The sequence below is a fragment of the Bufo bufo genome, chromosome 1 (genome assembly GCF_905171765.1).
Source record: "Bufo bufo chromosome 1, aBufBuf1.1, whole genome shotgun sequence".
Lineage (NCBI taxonomy): Eukaryota > Metazoa > Chordata > Amphibia > Anura > Bufonidae > Bufo > Bufo bufo.
This window is the reverse complement of record NC_053389.1, coordinates 818,281,259-818,301,477: the sequence shown is the minus strand read 5'-3', so window position 1 is coordinate 818,301,477 and position 20,219 is coordinate 818,281,259. Positions and strand designations below refer to the sequence as shown.

The 20,219-nt window shown below is 42.8% G+C and overlaps 2 protein-coding genes across 2 annotated transcripts; both read right to left on the bottom strand.

Annotated features, from left to right (window-relative positions):
- Positions 1-2,868: 2,868 nt before the first annotated feature.
- Positions 2,869-3,816, bottom strand: LOC120989173 (olfactory receptor 1-like). The gene has a single exon (XM_040417100.1). The coding sequence runs from the start codon at positions 3,814-3,816 to the stop codon at positions 2,869-2,871; it is 948 nt and encodes a 315-aa protein (XP_040273034.1).
- A 13,365-nt stretch (positions 3,817-17,181) lies between these two features.
- Positions 17,182-18,129, bottom strand: LOC120989165 (putative olfactory receptor 5AK3). Its single transcript, XM_040417088.1, has one exon. The coding sequence runs from the start codon at positions 18,127-18,129 to the stop codon at positions 17,182-17,184; it is 948 nt and encodes a 315-aa protein (XP_040273022.1).
- Between the last annotated feature and the right edge of the window lie 2,090 nt (positions 18,130-20,219).

Here is a 20,219-nt window from a genome sequence, read left to right as displayed (position 1 = left end):
TTGGTGCTCGCTCAACACTAGTGGTGACAACTTTGGCATCTTGGATACATTTCACCTTCTGCCCACAGATTCTACATCCGGCTGCACTGCAGCGACTTGACGAAAAATTGCCACACCGGCGAAAATGGCATTTTATCCCCATCACTGGATGCTAACTGCCTGCCACGGCCACTATGAAGATGTGCTTTGCTAGTTTTTTTTCATACAGGTAGGCTCCTGATTAGCAGACGGTCTACCCCGGACATGTTTGGCTCCAGATCTCACACTGCTTCCACCCTGATTGCTCACAGCCATGCTTACACCCTGCTGGCTGAGCATCATGTTGCTATATCACTGCCAAGCTGCCACCCTCACCCCCTGATGATCATAATGAAGCCCCCTCTTTACCTGGCCTTCACATGTGATCAGCTACATCATCATCCACTACTGTCTGCACGTTACTAATGTCACCCTCACCAGTCTTATGGCCTCATCATTGATGGCTCACAACATCTGCTCCCAAGCAACTCTCATCATCGCTACTTGCCCGCCTACTCGAAGAAGCAGCAGATCTCTCCTCCAGGTCTTCCCTGGGTAGTATCTGCTGACTGTTCTCAATAAGCTCATCCCTGGCACCTGACTGTACAGTAACATTAACTTTAAATGTAAAATAGCAGTAGTATTAGACTGCTTTTTCACCCCAATTAGAGATTTAAGGCCTAATGGAATGACTTATCTATAAAGCAATGTGGACACCCAAATAGCAGTAGTATTAGACTTCTTTCCCCCCCCAATTAGAGAATCAAGGCATTATAGAAGTTATTTTCTATAAGACAATGTGGAAACCCAAATAACTGTAAAATGAATAGCTTTTTTAACCCTATTAGAGAATCAAGGCTAAGCTCGTCCTTGCTGATAAGTGGAGCAGAGTCGGTAGCATGCATAACTTCCTGAGCAGAAGGAGCAGCAAAAGAAAGAGGCAGTTGAAGGACAGGTGAGGGCACAGAAGATGTTCATGGGCCATGCCAACTAAGGGTCGGGTCAGATGAGCCCACTGTTGCTGTGTGTTTCTGTTGTCACCTGAGATGATGTTGAAGAGCAAGCCAACCATTCCAGTACAGCTGAATTGTAGGTCAAAACACGACCAGAGGATGGCAGTGGCAGCACTCGCCTGTTGCTGCGTCTGCTCCTGCCACTACCCCTTCTTATGCTGCTACTTGTGCCGACTACAGCAACATTTTTGCCACTGCTCTTTCTTTTGGAAGTCCCAGGCAACTTTCTATTGGCCATAGTATACAGTAACTGAATTAGTAATGTAACAGATGAAGTATGAATGGCGCAGCAAATTGACTAGAAAAATGTGCCTATGTATTACACTGCCTGTTAACAATGAGTCTGATGCACCATACTTCTATGTACCCGTATAACAGAACAGATTAAGAATGAATGGCACAGCAGTGGAACAAGATACATAGGGCGATTACAGAGAGCCTGCACTGTCCCTGTAGTCTCCCTATGCCCTCCCTACAATGTCTGAAAACTCTCCCTATGATCTCCCTACATTGTCCCTGCACTGTCCCTATCCAATATTCTACAATTAAAACATTGCTAAAACAATGTCTCTAGTACTTGTCACATCTCACCCTATGCTCAGTTCACAGTAAAATTGCGGAGATCCGATGAGATGAGGCTTTTTATAGGGCTTTGACATCGCAGAGGATGGCTGATTCGCTGGCTGCACGGCATTATGGGTCATATCTCCTTCCTGTGCCTCTTACTTTCACTTTGGAAAATGTGCAGACACCATTTTAGGGGGGGGGGGGAATATTTGTTACAATGAAGCGAGAAGAAATTCAGATTAGTGGCAAAACTAAATTTTCCTGAATTCAACCAAGGTCACACATAAAATCCCTATCTTTCGATATACATCAAAGAAATACGTAGTCTAATCCATATTCGGGACACATTATTCCTCTTGAGAACTCAGGCCAGGTATATGCGTATACGGTATCAAAGTCAAATAAATCCCAGCTCAGTAACAGGGAGCAATTAGATAACTTCAGCCATCCTGCCATTACCTCCACCATGTTTGGTACACACATGTGCGGGACATTAGGACAGAGTGGATAGAGGGAATACGAAGTTGCTAGGCCGAAAAGACATTTTAATACAAAGATTTTGAGGCAGACCTGGTGTACAGAAGATGTCATAAACACTGGCTCGTAAAAGGTAATTACCATACTCACTGGCCTCCTCTTGCATGACAGTCAGAGGGGGTGTGGGGGAGCCTTCAGATCCTTTTTAACACATGTGTGAAGGATAGCAAACTGTCATTTCTGTGGGGATCACTAGCTTGATGGACTGACCAATATTTCTGCTTCCCTAGACAACCAGACTTATCTGTCACGTAACGTATAAGTTCTGTTTTTAACCCATTTATTTTCCAAACTTTTATGTTGTATTTGCTATGATAACCCTATGGGTTGTATGTCCTTTTTTTATATTAAAACTTCACTTTAATAAGAGCCTTCTTGTGTTCTAGCTATTCCATTACCTTTGAAGAAGCGTTACCTAGATTGATTTATTAACCTGTGAATGCTAACCTGCATAGTGAGTTGTAGAGTGCACTGGGGTGTTATTTAATGTGAGGTGTCTCATCAGGCTGCTAAGTGGCGGCAACTAAGATTGATCAGTTTTGGATGACAGAGAGCTGACGGGAAGGGGGGGGGGGGTCCAGTGTGACCCTGCAAGCTACCATCCTGACTCTAAGTAGGTAATTCTGACACTTCTATAAACCAGTGTTTTAATGCAATCAGTTGTATGATACTTAGAGGTGAATCAGAATTCAATGAGGCTGTCATGTATTATAGCATCTTTAGATCAAATGCTTCATTTTTTCGAACCATTTTGAAAGATATAACTCATTGTTTTCTGAACAGCTCTCCTCAACTTGTGGTTCCTCAGGCTGTAGATGATGGGATTCATCACTGGTGTCACTACTGTGTACAAGAGAGATCTGTATTTGTTGGTGTTGGATGTGCTTTTATCAGATGGAGCCATGTAGACTATTATTAGTGTTCCATAATGTGCACACACTGTGGTCAGGTGGGAGCTACAAGTGGAGAAGGCTTTTCTTCTACCATACGTTGAAGAAATTTTAATGATGGAGGAAAAAATAAAAATGTAGGTCATAATGATAAATGTAAATGGAAAAAGTAGTGCCAAAGTACAGATAACAAAGTCTTGTAACATGAAAATGGAAGTGTCTGAAGTGGCCAATTCCACTATGGGGCCAAAGTCACAGAAGAAGTGGTCAACATAATTTGAGCCACAGAAGTTAAACTGGATTAAAAATATGAACTCACTTGATGCCAACACAAAGACTAAAAACCATGACTCGATAACGAGCTGGAGGCAAAGATCTGGACTCATTATTGAAGAATAACGTAATGGATGGCAAATGGCCAAATATCGATCATATGACATGACGGCAATGTGAAAACAGGGAACAAATCCAAATATACCAAAAATATACAACTGCATAACACAGCACCAAAGGGGCAAAATTGCCTCCTCAACAAAAATGATGCCCAACATCATGGGCACAATGCTGGTGGTTCCTAAGATATCAGTTATAGATAAGTGTTTCAGAAAGATGAACATTGGGGTTTTGAGGTGGCCAAAAGTGGTCACTAAAAAGATGATTAGAAGGTTTCCAACAAGGATAAATGCATGAGTCAGGAAAAGACCAATGAATAGAAGAGTCTTGTATTTGTGTAGACTTCGGAATCCAAGTAGACGTATCTGAGTGACTTGTGTCTGATTCTCCTCACACATATTTTTCTCCTATAAATTGAGAAAATGTAAGCAGTTACATATCTGAGAAGACCTGAATTGTATAGTCCTAAAAATAATATTAGGTATTATATTCTACATAGTGATCATTTCCCTCAGAGGAGGGTTACGAGGAGCTGGGGTATTTTCACCTGTGCTGTGATTCCGCACATGCTGATGTCTTTTGTAATATCAGATGAACAGAGATTTCCACAATCCGAGCACAATAGTCGCACTCAAGTGACTGAAGTAAACAGATGGGACCAGTCATTCAGATTAATTGTAGGTTAAGTGTCTCACTGGGAGAGGCTTCTTATTACTGAATTTCATAACTAATAAGTCAGTATTAGACTGAACAACAAATAATATTTTTGCTTAGATAATAGAAAAGAGTTTACTGTTCTGCAAAATATATGATTGTCTGTGCTCTCTGCAGGCAAAAAGAAAAAAAAACTGTTCTTTTTCATCTGTGACACAGACATAGCATTTTGGCAATAAAAATTTTGATATTTTGCTCATGAAGTACTTACGGTACTACCATTATTACTTATATAGTGTTTAAATATTACACAGGCAAATCATGCTGACATATAAAGATCATTACATTGCTTCTTCGTACGCATAGCATTCTTGTAAGAAAATATTATTGTCACCATCTGAAACCACAGCCAGCAAAATAAAAAAATGCTACTAGTCTTCATTACCCACTCCAGCAAGAAGAAAGTTATGGCTACCCCTAGGTGTTTCATTAGAGCACACCCCATGGCCAGAAGGACTTGGCTGCTAGGAGCGCAGGTTATGCCTGTGGAGTAAGGTAGCACAAAATTGGTGCAAGTTTGCTACAACCAGACCTAGTAAAATGACATTTATAATGTGCAGGCTTGCATTTCTTGCCCCCAAAAAACTGTTGCAATTTCTTTAATATTATTAAGTTTACAAAAAAGCATATCTTTCAGCAGAGGTATGATTAGGCTTTCCTGCATACGGGACAAGGATTCAGATTTAAGCCAAACTACCAGCCACCCCTCTCCCCGTGCCACTCAAATATACATAAAGAGGGGGTAGTTAAGCCCCTCCTCTAACTCTGCCAGGTGCATAATTATACTCACCCAGTCTCACTTACCTAATAGAATATATCATAGGGTACACAGTGGTACCAATACTCCTTGCAAAACATCCAGGGTGTCGCTGGCATGTTGGCGTGATGTCCACTGGATCCGGAACAAGGTCGCTGGTGAAGGCTTAAAAGCAGTGTCACATGGTGGGAGTGGTAATGTGGTCCCATGTTGTCATTTGTCTCCAGAATGCCTGTTATTATTTTATAGCACTTTCAAAAATTAATGAAAATTGTCTGGCAAAAACTCCATGAATCAAAGTCCTGTATATTGTCCTGTACCCTGTATATTGTATTGGACTCTGTCCAAATGTTTTTTTTTTTTTTTAAGTAATTGGCTTTGTTATTCAAAAACTTCAATGTATCTGAGTCGTGTGCCTGACCTAATGTACATTGGCCCAGAGTGGCAAAAGTCTTTAAAAAATGGTGCAAATTGGTGGTATTTGACGCAGCCAGGATTTCTAGTTTCTACACTTTTTGATGGCATATTTGTAAAGAGGATGGGGGATGTCTTAATGTTAGCCAACCAGATGCTATACAGTCAGAGATTGTCTGTTTCTGCACCTGATTTATCCTCCAGCCTGAGCCACTGTGATACATTTGGTTTAGATCTAGACAGCCTCTCTAAGCTTACACCGTCTTTAGGATCAATACAGTAATTCTGGTCTATGGTATAGCTCAAAAAATTTATGAAAATTACCTTGCAGTTCCATATCTTTACACAAATGTTATTCTGGTGTACAGTATTAGTATCTCTAAAACAGTTGCCATTTTTTTTTATTAATAAATATTTAAAATGGTCTAGTTTTCCAAAAAAATTAAAAAAAAAGCAAATTGTCTTCTAGTATCACTCCTTCACCAAAATGTATTTATGCTCTATATGATATTACAACTACTGGCTACTGTGAGGGGGGCACAAGGAGGACATAACTACTGTGAGGGGGCACAGGGAGGACATTTTTTATGTGAGGGGGTATAAGAAGGAAATAACTACTGTGAGGGGGCTACAATGTGGGAATAACCACTGTAAAGGGGGCACAAGGTGGGCATAACTGCTGCGAAGGGCACAACAATGTAGGCATAACTATTGTGTGGGGGCACAATGTGGGCATAACTACTGTGTGGGGGGCACAATGAGGGTATAACTACTGTAGGGATACACAATGTGGTATAACTACTGTGAGGGGCATAGTATGGGCATAACTACTGTGAGTGGGCACAATGTGGGCATAACTACTGTGAGGTGTACAATGTGGCCATTATTACTGTGAGGGGGTACAATGTGGTCATAGATACTGTGAAAGAAGCATCATATAAGCATGAATACAGTGAGGGAGGCACAATGTGGGAAATTCTACTATGAGGGGACGCAATGTGGTCATTACTATTGTGAAGGCCATGATGTGGGGATTTCTACTGTGAGGGGCACAATATGGGCAACACTACTGTGAAGCAGGCACAAAGTGGGCAACACTACTGTGAGAGGGCACACTGAGGGTATTAGTATTGTGAGGTGGCACAGTGTAGGTATTACTACTGTGAGGGGGCCCAATGTAGGCAATAGTACTGTGTGGTAGCACCAAGCAATGTCCTAGATTACCCTGTTATATCATTAGCATGGCTCAATCTTACAGGGCCAGCAGTGTGCCTGCTAGGGGTTTAACAGGGACAGTTACCATTCCCTGGACATCACGCCAACAAGCCAGCAACACCCTGGATGCGGTAGGACGAGTTGGTTCTTTCATTTATCACAAGGAGTATTGGTACCACCATGTACCCTATGACAGATTTTATCAGGTTAGTGAGACTGGATGAGGATAGTTATGCATTGGGCAGAGTTACAGGGGTGGCGTAGTGTAAATAAAATTTCCAATGAGGCTGCTGAAAGTATCCCTCTTTCTGTAAAAAGTGTTTGGAGGGCATGCTGAATAGGGATGAGTGGACCCGCGGATGTTCGTCTTCGATGGATTTAGCCAAACTTTAGTTCAAAGTTCGGTTTGGGTACCCGAACTTGACCCCGAACCAGAACCCCATAGAAATAGAAACAGAGCCCCAAACTTTGGTGCTGTAAAACGACTGTAAAATAGTCGAAGTAAGGGCTAGAGGCCTGCGAGAGGAACAAAATGGGAGTATGAGCAGGACAATTGTCCTTAAAACAAATGTGAATTAGGAAATGACCAGGCCATATTTTTGCAAATCTAACATGTGTCAATTTATGCAAATAAAGATTTGTTTCCACACTGCTTGGTTTTGCTGCGGATAGGGTTCCCACCCAATCGTGCTAAATGTTACTTATTTCTCAATTTATGTGGTAATAGCTTTGGAACACTTTTACTTATCCAAGCCATTCTGAGATTGTTTTCTCGTGACACATTGTACTTCATAATAGTCATAAACTTGAGTCAATATATTTCACCTTTATTTGTAAAAAAAAATCCCAAATTTAACACAAATTTTGAATAATTCACAAATTTTCTCATTTCAATCTCTCTACTTTTATGATAGATATTGATACCTCAGATAATAGTTATTACTTTACAGTTCCCATGTGTCTACTTCATGTTTGGATCATTTTGAAAATTATATTTTTGGGGGACATTAGAAGGCTTAGAAGTTTGGAAGCAAATCTTGAAATTTTTCGGAAAATTTCCAAAACCCACTTTTTAAGGACCAGTTCAGGTCTGAAGTCACTTTGTGAGGCTTACATAATAGAAACCACCCAAAAATGCCCCGATTTTAGAAACTACACACCTCAAGGTATACAAAACTGATTTTACAAACTTTGTTAACCCTTTAGGTGTTCCACAAGAATTAATGGAAAATGGAGATAAAATTTCACTTTTTGGCAGATTTTACATTTTAATCCATTTTTTCCAGTAGCAAAGGAAGGGTTAACAGCCAAATAAAACTCAATATTTATTACCCTGATTATGCGGTTTACAGAAACACCCCACATGTGGTTGTAAACTGCTGTACGGGCACACGGCAGCTGTGTTTTAGATGCCATGTCGCATTTGAAGCCCCCGTGATGCACCCCTACAGTAGAAACTCATTTTGGAAACTACGGGATAAGGTGACAGTTTTATTGGTACTATGATTTTTAATTGCTATATATATTACGTTTTTTGTGAGGCATGGTAACCAAAAAATTTATGTTTTGGCACCATTTTTATTTTTTATTTTAAACAACATTCATCTGACATGTTAGATCATGTGTAGAGTTGAGCGGACACCTGGATGTTCGGGTTCGAGAAGTTCGGCCGAACTTCACAAAAAAGTTTGAGTTCGGGACCCGAACTTGAACCGAACTTGACTCTGAACCCGAACCCTATTGAAGTCAATGGGGACCCGAACTTTTGAGCACTAAAATGGCTCTAAAAAATCATGGAAAGGGTTAGAGGGCTGCAAATGGCAGCAAAATGTGGTTAAGAGCATGGCAAGTGCTCTGCAAACAAATGTGGATAGGGAAATGACTTAAATAACATAAAATACATAAAAATAAAAAATAGTAATCTTGATCTAGGAGGATGAGGTCCATATGGAGTAGGTGCCCTGTGGGTGTTCTGAGACGATCTGTCAGAGTTGCTGCACGTGACTCGATCTGACAGTTTGTTTTATTTTGGGTTTGAACAGAATCCCACCTCCTATCAGGTGTGGTTCGTTTGGTCATTGGGGAGGGTATTTATTCCTTCCTCTCCCTATAGCCTTTGCGGGTTATAGTTCTTCCTTGTTTGTGTGCTGGAAGTTTTGGTGGATTGTCTGCTCCAATTCATCTAAAGATAAGTTCTTTTCCCTTTTTCCTTCTGTCTGTTTTTACTAGGCCCCTAGAGTGACGCTAGCTCCTTCGATGGTTGAAGGAACTGGTCGTCTCTTTCCCTTTTCCTTACTGCTGAGGGTTTGGTCCAGTGTGTTTCAGCTTAGGTACGTGGGCATGTGCATATCTTCCATCGAGATATGCACATGGGCATAGCAGCATAGGGAAAGTCTTTTAGGGATTGCTAGGAGGTGACCCCTTTGTTCCCTAGCTTTTGGGGCCTAGTCAGTTGTTTTGTTTGCTTAGCCGTTTACTGTTTCCTTCCCTAATCTTACCTACTGTGACAGTAGGAGGTTAAGGAGGCGGTGGATGTGGTGGTGTAGGTGGAAGTGGCGGTGGAGGAGGAGGAGGTAGCCAACACTGGTTTTTGGTTTTAATTTAAAAAAAAAAATTTGTTTAAATTAGGGTACACCCCAAAACATTGGGAAATATAACCTGTGATAACCCCCTCCAGCCGTGCTAAACAAACGTTCAGACAATACACTGGCTGCAGGGCAAGCCAGCACCTCCAAGGTGTAAAGTGAAAGCTCAGGCCATGTGCCCAATTTGGAAACCCAGAAGTTGAAGGGGGAAGACCCATCAGTCAGTACGTCTAGGCTTGTGCACACATACTGCTCCACCATGTCGCACGTCTCCGTGATGTCCACGATCCAATTGGATATTCGCTCTATCAACTTTCGATATTCTTTTCTGCGCCTACCATGTTGATCACGGTTAGCGGCGAATCAGGGTTCCACGCTGGAGAGGGAGCATGAGAAAGGGATACCACATCCAAGGGAGGTCAATGGCTGCAATGTGATTGAGCTGAACTGTGGGACAAGTTATTAAAGCGGAAGGATCGAATAAAAGGGCCAATTAATGATGAATTTTAGAAATTTAAGACCCTGTCACCTATGCAGAGCAGGGTTTTTTTATCGGCAAAAATGGGTTAATGTTCCCACCAATGGAACAGACAATTTTTTTAAATTTAGGTCCCTGTCACCTTTGCAGAGCGGGAGTTTATTCACGGCAAAACTGTGTTCATGTCACCCACCAATTGAGCAGAAAATTTTACAAAAATTAGGTCCCTGTCACTTATGTAGAGCAAAGGTTTGTACACAGCAAAATTGGTAAAATGTCACCTGACAATGTAACAGACTATTTTTTGAAAATAATGTATGTATGTCAGTGTCACAAAGACATAATTTACTGTCATCGCGTTCAAGAGCTTGGGAAAGGGGGGGACGGAAAAAGAAAAAAAAATCATAAAAAAATTAATGAGAAGAGATAACAATTTTTCCTAAAAATATGATTCCTAGGAGTTTATAAGGGGTTATATATCAACTGATATATAACCGATTTGCCATCAACTCTCTTTCCCCAAAATGAATAAAACGTGATGAAAAAGCCTTATATACCCTAAAATGGAATAAATAAAGATTACGGCTTGTTTAACAACAAAAAAAAGTCCTCACACAGCTCTGTAGACCGGAATATAAAGATCTTTACTTTTTTAAACTAGTGAAATATAATAAAAGCTATATAAATTTGGTATTTCAATAGATTTACTGACCTGCAGAATAAGGTCATTATGTAATTTTAAACTTTTTTTTCTCAGCTTCACCTGTGGTGATTTCCTCTGGTAGGCAGGGTAAGCAAACATAGTACAGAGACACAAAACTGTTCTTAAACACAAGTTCAGTGTTTATTCACACAAGCAGGTTAACAAAAACAAAAGTCACCTTAGGTTTTAAGTCCTGGTGCTCATTTTACACCATGCCACGGGTCCCGCTTAAGAAGGTCCAGTCCAGGTGTTAAATTCATACCGTGTTGCGGGTACCTTGGAAGAGGGACAAGTTCAGGTGTTTGCCGACCTGTCCTTCCAGACAGGCCGCCAGCTGACATCCAGCCACAGGCCTCACACACTACCTACTTCTTTCCAGCTGGCCTTTTAAGACAGTCAGCTGTCAGCAAAGCCTGGAGCGGCATATGAGATCCGGTGCGGGACTTGACCTCACCTGGGTGTCAATCAGTCCAGCAGTACATGCTGGGAGGAAAATACCTTCCTCTCTACACCAAACCTTTCACTGTGTCACATACCTTAAGGGGATGAGCACTTGCCAAACAGTGCACCTTGGACAGGGCATCCACATTTCCCTGTAACCGGCCTGCTCTGTGCTCCACTTTGAATTTGAAGTTCTGTAATGACAAGAACCTGTCACGGCGTGGTGTGGGAGGGGAACTCCACACCAAACACAAGAGGGATGGAGAAGGTACCAGGCCTGCAAACTAGGGAAAGGCGAAAGGTCACCACCTAATAAAATCCCAACCTGAGCCTTGACTGCTACCAGAATGAACAGGCCCCGATGGTAGGAACCTAAATCCTGGCTCACCCTAGAAGGCCCTGAAGATATTGGCTGGGCCACAGATGACCTGTTCCTTCCCAGCTGACCAGGAGTCTGTCTCAGGTCTGGTACCAAGAGACAGGGAAATAAACACAATTCAAAAGGAAAGACACTTAACTCCGGGTAAATGGAAAGCAGGAACACAGCCGAAATCCAGACACCAAACGATCCACAACCTGAAAAAGCTATCAACTGCAAGGAGTGATGGATAAAGCCAGACTAAGTAGGGAGTAGTAATGGTCACATGATCTACACCTGAAAAGGAGGTGTGGACATACCAGCAACAAATAGACAAAGTGAAACCAAAAGATGCTGTCAGATCTCTCACATTCACCCAGTCTTTTAGATCTTCTACAACCTGTCTCGGGTGTGACAGAACCATCTGGTGACCTGGGCTTGACTTCGGCTTGACTCATCCACTTGAGAGGGGATTGGTCGGTCACCATGCAAAACTTTCTCCCCAACAGATAATAGCGGAGAGACTCGAGTGCTCATTTGATGGCCAGGTACTTTATCTCCACTATGCTGTATCTGGTCCTCCCCATTGATTTCCTGAGACAGTACAGCTCTGAGGCCTACTTTGGAGGCATTGATCTGTACCACAAACTCACTTTTGAAGTCGGTCATCACCAAAACCGGTGACCAGCACAGGGCCAACATCAAAGAGGAAAAAGCCTCTTCCAGCCAAGTCATTCCAGCAAACCATCATGGACTTCCGTCCCTTCAAGAAACATAGAAACATAGAATGTGTCGGCAGATAAGAACCATTTGGCCCATCTAGTCTGCCCAATATACTGAATACTATGAATAGCCCCTGGCCCTATCTTATATGAAGGATGGCCTTATGCCTATCCCATGCATGCTTAAACTTCTTCACTGTATTTGCAGCTACCACTTCTGCAGGAAGGCTATTCCATGCATCCACTACTCTCTCAGTAAAGTAATACTTCCTGATATTACTTTTAAACCTTTGCCCCTCTAATTTAAAACCATGTCCTCTTGTAGCAGTTTTTCTTCTTTTAAATATTCTCTCCTCTTTTACCTTGTTGATTCCCTTTATGTATTTAAAAGTTTCTATCATATCCCCTCTGTCTCGTCTTTCTTCCAAGCTATACATGTTAAGGTCCTTTAATCTTTCCTGGTAAGTTTTATCCGGCAATCCATGTACCAGTTTAGTAGCTCTTCTCTGAACTCTCTCCAAAGTATCAATATCCTTCTGGAGATATGGTCTCCAGTACTGAGCACAATACTCCAAATGAGGTCTCACTAGTGCTCTGTAGAGCGGCATGAGCACCTCCCTCTTTCTACTGGTAATGCCTCTCCCTATACACCCAAGCATTCTGCCAGCATTTCCTGCTGCTCTATGACATTGTCTGCCTACCTTTAAGTCTTCTGAAATAATGATCCCTAAATCCCTTTCCTCAGAATACTGAGGTTAGGACTGTATCACTGATTTTATATTCTGCTCTTGGGTTTTTACGTCCCAGGTGCATTATCTTGCACTTATCAACATTAAATTTTAGTTGCCAGATTTTTGACCATTCCTCTAGTTTTCCTAAGTCCTTTTCCATTTGGTGTATTCCTCCAAGAACATCAACCCTGTTACAAATCTTTGTGTCATCAGCAAAAAGACACACCTTACCATTGAGGCCTTCTGCAATTTCGCTGATATAGATATTAAACAATATGGGTCCCAAAACAGATCCCTGAGGTACCCCACTGGTAACAAGACCATGGTCTGAATATACTCCATTGACTACAACCCTCTGTTGTCTGTCCCTCAGCCACTCCTTAATCCATTCAACAATATGGGAGTCCAAGCCCAAAGACTGCAATTTATTGATAAGCCTTCTATGTGGGACAGTATCAAAAGCATTTTTTGGGGTTAGCGGTTAGCCCAGCCCTTTGGAGGGAGCCCACTACAGCCTGTACTTTTGCCAGGTGACTCTCCCAGTCAGTACTAAAAACAACAATATTTTCAAGGTATGCCAAGGCATACTGACGATGCGGATAAAGTACAATGTCCATTAACCGCAGGAATGTGGCGGGAGCGCCATGCAGGCCAAAGGGTAACAACTTATACTGATATAGCCCCTCAGGTGTGATAAAGGCAGTTTTCTCTTTGGGCACTTGCCAGTACACTTTTGTGAGGTCCAAGACAGAAAAAATACAGCGCCTGCCCTAATTGCTCAATTAACTTATCCACCCGGGGCATGGGAGTCCTCATCCAGTTTACGGAAATCGTTACAAAACTGTAAAGTCCCATCCAGCTTGGGTATCAGTAGTATTGGATTGGCCCACTCACTCTTGGACTACTCAATGACATCAAACCACAGCTTCAGCTGTACTTCATTCGAAATGGCTTGTCACCGAGCCTCAGGCACCTGGTACAGCTTTAACCAGACTTTTATCTGGGGCTCTGTGACAATATAATGGTCAATTACGGAAGTATGTTCAGGAAGGTCAGAGAGCACTTCCATGTTCCGACAAACAAACTACCTGGCCTCTTGAGCCTGCTTAGCGGAAAGTCTGTCAGCAATACGTACTGTGGCAGCCGCTTCACCTGCAACAGACAGAGGTGCCAGAATCTCTTCCCTAAGACAAACAGGCCGCGGGTTGTTCTTAATACATGTCTCCCTATCCTTCCAAGGTTTCAGTAAATTGACATGGTAGACCTGCTCCGGCTTCCGCCGAACTGGCTGGCGTACCTTGAAATTTACATCGCCTACTTTCTCTAGTATCTTGTAGGGCCCCTGCCACCTAGAAAGGAACTTACTATGGTCAGTACAAGAAGCATAGCATATTTTTTTACATTTAGTTAAACCTCTTCATCATCGCTCCGCCCATTTGCAGATGGTAAACGGACGTCCGTAACTGTTTTATGTGCAGCAATTTACACATTTCCCTCATGACCTTCAACATGAAAGGTGTCCCCTGGTCTGTCAGAACCTCTTTAGGTATTCCTACTCGCGAAAACATCTCCAGTAACTCTTTAGCTATGAGTTTGGCAGACGTATGACACATTGGCGCCGCCTCTGGGTATCGAGTGGCATAGTCAAGGACAACTAAGATGTGTTGGTGACCCCTGGCGGACTTAGGTACTGGTCCTATAAGGTCCATGGCAAATCTCTCTCGAAAGTACCTCAATAATCGGAAGAGATACTAGGGGACTGTGGAAGAGTGGCTTGGGGCTAGTTTTCTGGCAGGTCAGGCAAGACCTACAAAATTCTTCCACCTCTCTGAACACACTGGGCCAGTAAAACCACTGCAGTATATGGTCCTGTGTTTTTTTTGCGGCCCCAGGTGTCCACCAAGAACATGTTGGTGGTCCAGTTCTAACACCAGTTTATGATATGCCTGGGGCACCAGCAACTGTTCAACATTCTCACCCCGTAGTTGGGTAATTGGGTAATCCGATACAACAAATCATGGTGAACCACAAAACACATAAAATCCGACTTGGCTCCGGGTTGTTGTGGTTCCCTATTCACTACCAACACATTCTCCAAGGCTCGGGACAGAGTTTGATCCCTGTGTTGAGCCATGCCAAAACTGTCACCTGAGACATTCAGGTCTGCCAATTCAGGGCTCGGCGGCGAGTCCTCCGCCTCCCCAACCATCACCTTCAGCAGGGTGGTTTCCTCCTCATCCAAAGGAGTGGTGGTCACACCTACCACTTGCCCTTCTGCCTCGGGTTCCCAGTGTTCTGGCATCCCATCTGAGCAAGGCCAATCCACTGGGGCTGTCCCTGACTCTTGGGGATCAGGAAGTATAACTGCTGGCCACAGGGCCAGGAACAATGGGAAATCTCTTCCTAGTATTAACTTATAGTGCAGGTTTGTGGCCACTGCCACCTCATGGATCCGCCTGGAGGCAACCGTGTTTGGAGACACCAGAGTGGTGGGGTAGTCTTTTAAGTCTCCATGTATACATAACACACCGACTTTACGGCCAGTAAACTCAGTAAGTTGCAACAGGATAGCCCACACAAGGGTCACCAGACTCCCCTAGTCCAGCAGAGCCACCGCAGGAGTGACTCCTACTTCCACCTGACACAAAGGTTTGTTATTGAGAGCCTCTGGGGTGCCTGACACATAGACCTTTCTAGCATACAGCGACTGTTGGTATCCAAAGTATGTGTGCATGGGCTCAGCAAGGTGGGGACATTCAGCCCTTACATGGCCAGGCTCATGACACCGCCAACAGATTATCAGGACCGGATCCCCAGTGGGTACATCCCGAGCTATCTTTGTCGGCTCTGGCCGCAGGGTCTGGGGCAGTGATTTTATGTTTTTTATTGACCCCCTCCCAAGAGAGTCCCCCTGTAAGTTCTTTAGTCTCTTACCGCTCTACCAGGTCCACCATTTCAAGGGCACTAGCAGGAGACAACTGGCCAACCTATTGCTGGAGGGGGTGTGGCAAAGCCCTCCAGAACTTATCAGCCACAATAGGGTCCAGCATAGCAGTAGGATTCAGTACCTCGGGCTAAAGACATTTTTGCAACAGGTGCAGCAAGTCATAATATTGTGGTCTCGCTGCCCCGGCCAACACATTCACCACCAGTCATGCCAGGATCTCATCCTTGACTTTATTGTAGTCCACTGCTTGCTCGTCTGGTAAATCAAAGTAAACCTGTTGGGGTCCTAAAGCCAGGAACGGAACAATGACCTCAGCCCACTGTTGTTACACTCTCCCTCAGGGCTACCTTTTTGAACACCACCAGGTAGGTCTCAACGTCATCCGTTAGAGCCATTTTGGGGATCATTGTGCGGACGGCTTTCCGGGCATCGTAGATCCCCTGCGATGCTGCTGCCATCTGTAAGGCCATCACGTGTTGCAGCAGCAGCTGGTTCATTTCTTGCTTTCACTGATTAGCCTCCTGTTGGTGCTGGTTCGTTTCTTGCTGTCGCTGTTTAGCCTCCAAGAGGGCCTTCAATACAGCCTCCATCTTGTCCAGTGACACTGATTGCAATTTAGGGGGCTTAATCCAGGATATAAAACCGTGCCCGGAAAAAATTAAAAACAAAAAAAATTCCAGTTTTGCATCAGCCTCGCTGCGTATGCACGCATCATCGCCACCAATTGTGGGGATTTCCTCTTGTAGGCAGGGTAAGCGAACGCAGTACAGAGGCACATAACAGTTCTTAAGAACAAGTTTAGTGTTTATTCACACAAGCAGGTTAACAAAAACAAAAGTCACCTTAGGTTTTAAGTCCTGGTGCTCAATTCACACCGTGCTGCGGGTACTGCTTACGAAGGTCCAGTCCAGGTGTTTTATACACACTGTGCTGTGGGTACCGCAGAAGAGGGTCAATTCCAGGTGTTCACTGACCTGTCCTCGCAGACAGGCTGCAAGCTGACATCCAGCCACAGGCCTCACATGCCACCTACTGCCGTCCAGGTGGCCTTTTAAGACAGTCAGCTGTCAGCAAAGCCCCAACCGGCCGGTGGTGCTTGACCTCACCTGAGTGTCAATCAGTCCAGCAGCACATGCTGGCTGAGAAATACCTTCCTCTCTACACCAACCCTTTCACTGTGTCACACAAATATTTTTTTGTTGTAAATTAATTAATTAAATAGTGCTATTTAAATGTAGAACTTGTCCAGCAGAAATAAAAAATAGTTAACAGGTATGGCTCTTGGAAAGAGAAAAGGAAAAATTAGAATGAAAAAAAATGTAAACTGGCTAGGCCATGAGACAGATAAACCATGCCTTTATGAAGCTCAAGTTGTGCAAAGGGGCGCAGTCATGCTGGAACAGAAACCAGCTTTTCTCAACTACTGCTAAAAGTTGGAAATTACATATGCGGAAATTATTTTTCTAAGGCATATATTTACAAGAAAACACAAATATTTGGTCCGTCACAATGAACAGTCATGTGAAATTTGTGTAAAGCAGCCTCTCCAATACAAAGTATATAAGCAGCCATAAAAAAAAAATTGGTGTTCTATGTTTAGGCAATAGCACATGTTGCAGGTCAAGACAATGCTGGTGCTTCTATAAACCAATATTAAATGGGGCCATCATGTAGCACTGTACCTTTGAAGCAAATGTTTCATCTTTTCCATCCATTCTGAAAGATGTAATTCTTCATCTTCTGGATAGCTTTCTTGATCTCACTGTTCCTCAGGCTGTAGATGATGGGGTTCATCACTGGTGTCACTACTATGTACAAGAGAGATCTGTATTTATTGGTATTGGATGTGGTTTCTTCAGATGGAGCCATATAAACTGTAATTAGGGTTCCATAATATACACATACTGTGGTCAGGTGAGAGCTACAAGTGGAGAAGGTTTTTCTTCTGCCATAAGCTGAAGAAATTTTAAGGATGGTGAAGAAAATAAAAATGTAGGTCATAATGATAAACGTAAATGGGAAAAATATCTCAAAGATACAAAAAACAAAGTCTGTTAATATGAAAATGGAAGTGTCTGAAGTGATCAATTCTACCATGGGACCAAAGTCACAAAAAAAATGGTCAATGTAATTCAAACCACAGAACTTAAACTGTATGAAAAAAAAGAACTCACTTGATGCCAACACAGTGACTAAAAACCATGACCCAATAATGAGCTGGAGACAAAGATCTGGACTCATCAATGAAGAATAACGTAATGGATGGCAAATGGCCAAGTATCGATCATACGACATGAGAGCAATGAGAAGACATTGAATAAATCCACATATACCAAAGGAATACAACTGCATGAGACAGCCCCAAAGGGGCAAAATTCCCTCCTCGTCAAATATTATACCCAGCATCATGGGCACAATGCTGGTGGTTACTAAAACATCAGCTATGGATAAGTGTTTCAGAAAGATGAACATTGGGGTTTTGAGGTGGTCAAAAGTGGTCACTAAAAGGATGATTAGAAGGTTTCCAACAATGATAAATGCATAAGTCAGGAAAAGACCAATGAATAGAAGAGTCTTGTACTTGTGTAGACCTCGGAATCCAAGAAGACGTATCTGAGTGATTTGTGTCTGATTCTCCTCACACATATTTTCTCTTATAAATTGAGAAAATGTAAGCAGTTACATATCTGAGAAGACCTGAATTGTATAGTCCTAAAAATAATATTAGGTACTATATTCTACTTACTAATGATCCCCCTCAGATGAGGCTGAGAAGGGGTCTGGGGTATTTTCAGCTGTGATATACTGTATAAGCCTTGTTGGGTCTTTTGATGGCAATGAAAACAATCCTTTCATGCTGATGGATTTTATAATGTCAGATAAACAAAGATTCCCACAGGATCCGGGCACAATAATCGCACTCAAGTGACTGAAGTAGACAGATGGGACCAGTCATTTAGATTAACTGATAGTTAGATGGCTCACTGGGAGAGGCTTCTTATAACTGAAAATAAAACAGTATAAAACTAAACAATGAATAATATGTTTGGTTAGAAATGAGCAGAAAGCTTGTTGATTTGCAATAGATGTGATTTTGATGTGCTGTCTGCGTGTAGCAAATTTTTTATATTTTTTTTTTTTTACTGCCATCCACAATCCTGCAGTGAATCCAGCCTCCATAATGTGGCACTGCCATCATAACTTCATTACCTTGTTAACCAGTCCAGCTGACAGTGGGGATGATCGGCCTATCATGGAGCAGGGACTACCGGCCAATTAGACTCAGTACCAGCTTCCTGTGTTTCCTGTCTATATGGTATTCAAACAGGCAACAGCTGACCACGGTTGCCTGTGTTTGGTCTTCCTGCCTCACAAGTTGTGTTTGTAGGCTCTCAGGGTCCTGGATCTTTCACCTGCTGCATGTTTGTGACCTCACCTATGTTTGATGACTTTGCCTCTGATGTTATCTTTTGGTTTTGACTAGAGATGAGCGAATTTCTCAAAAATTTGATTTGGATGATCGCTGATCTTCCCAAAAAGATTCTATCCGATCCAAATTTTTCATGACAAAGCGCGTTAAAAATCAGCTATGGCTGCTGAGAGCCTGTATAGTGGTGTAGAACACTGTGCCTTGCAGTAACACGCATAGGGAGTCTGCTGTGGTAGTGAAATAATACTTTGAGTCCGTATGACATGCAGATGACAGGCGTCACTATTAGAATCACTGCACACTTCACTTATTTGTCCATTTAAGGGGCCAAAACTGACCAAATAACTGAAGTGTAAACTAAGCCTTATAGGTCAATGTTAGTGCCAGGTATAAAGAACCGTGCCATGGCCCAAGATTCTATTATAGAGTTAAAGAGCGCACTGCTTTTTCACCGTCACCAGCTAAATCCACATAGATGTCTACAGAACCTGTTCTGTTACACACTGAGACAAGTGGAGAGGGTGTCAGCAGTAAGTTTGTATTGACGTCACTGTTTTTTTTGCCCTTCTTCTCATCTGTCATAAGAAAAAAAAAAAAAGGATCCTATCTTTTGAGCATCATTCTTCACACGGTCAGCATTTGGTTAGTAATTCTAAGGCCAAAACAAAACAGGAGTGGACCCAAAACAGAGATGACACGAGAAAGGAATATTTGTATGTCTTCTGTGTTTTGTACCCACTCATGATTAAATCCTGATGCAAAATAGGGACCATGTGACACCGGCCTTATGGCTGCTTCACATATCCATTATATTTCTCATTTTTATTTCCCTCTGACAGATCAGAAAAAGGGAAAAATAAATAGTGATGTCAACAAAGCCATACAGGGACAATAGTGGCCCCGTCACAGAGTGGTGAGGTGGCAAAAGAATGAGGAGTGAACACAGTGGCCCATTCACAAAGTGGTGAGGGTGGCAATAGCATGAGGAGTAGGGATGAGCGAACCCGAACTGTATAGTTTTCGTAAAAGTCCGGGTTCGGGTTCGGTGTTCGGCGCTTTCTTGGCGCTTTTTGAAAGGCTGCAAAGCAGCCAATCAACAAGCGTCATACTACTTGCCCCAAGAGGCCATCACAGCCTTGCCTACTATTGGCATGGCTGTGATTGGCCAGTGCAGCATGTGACCCAGCCTCTATATAAGCTTGGGTCACGTAGCGCTGCACGTCACTCTGCTGTTACAAGTGTAGGGAGAGGTTGCAGCTGCGACGTTAGGGCGAGATTAGGCAGATTAACTCCTCCAAAAGACTTA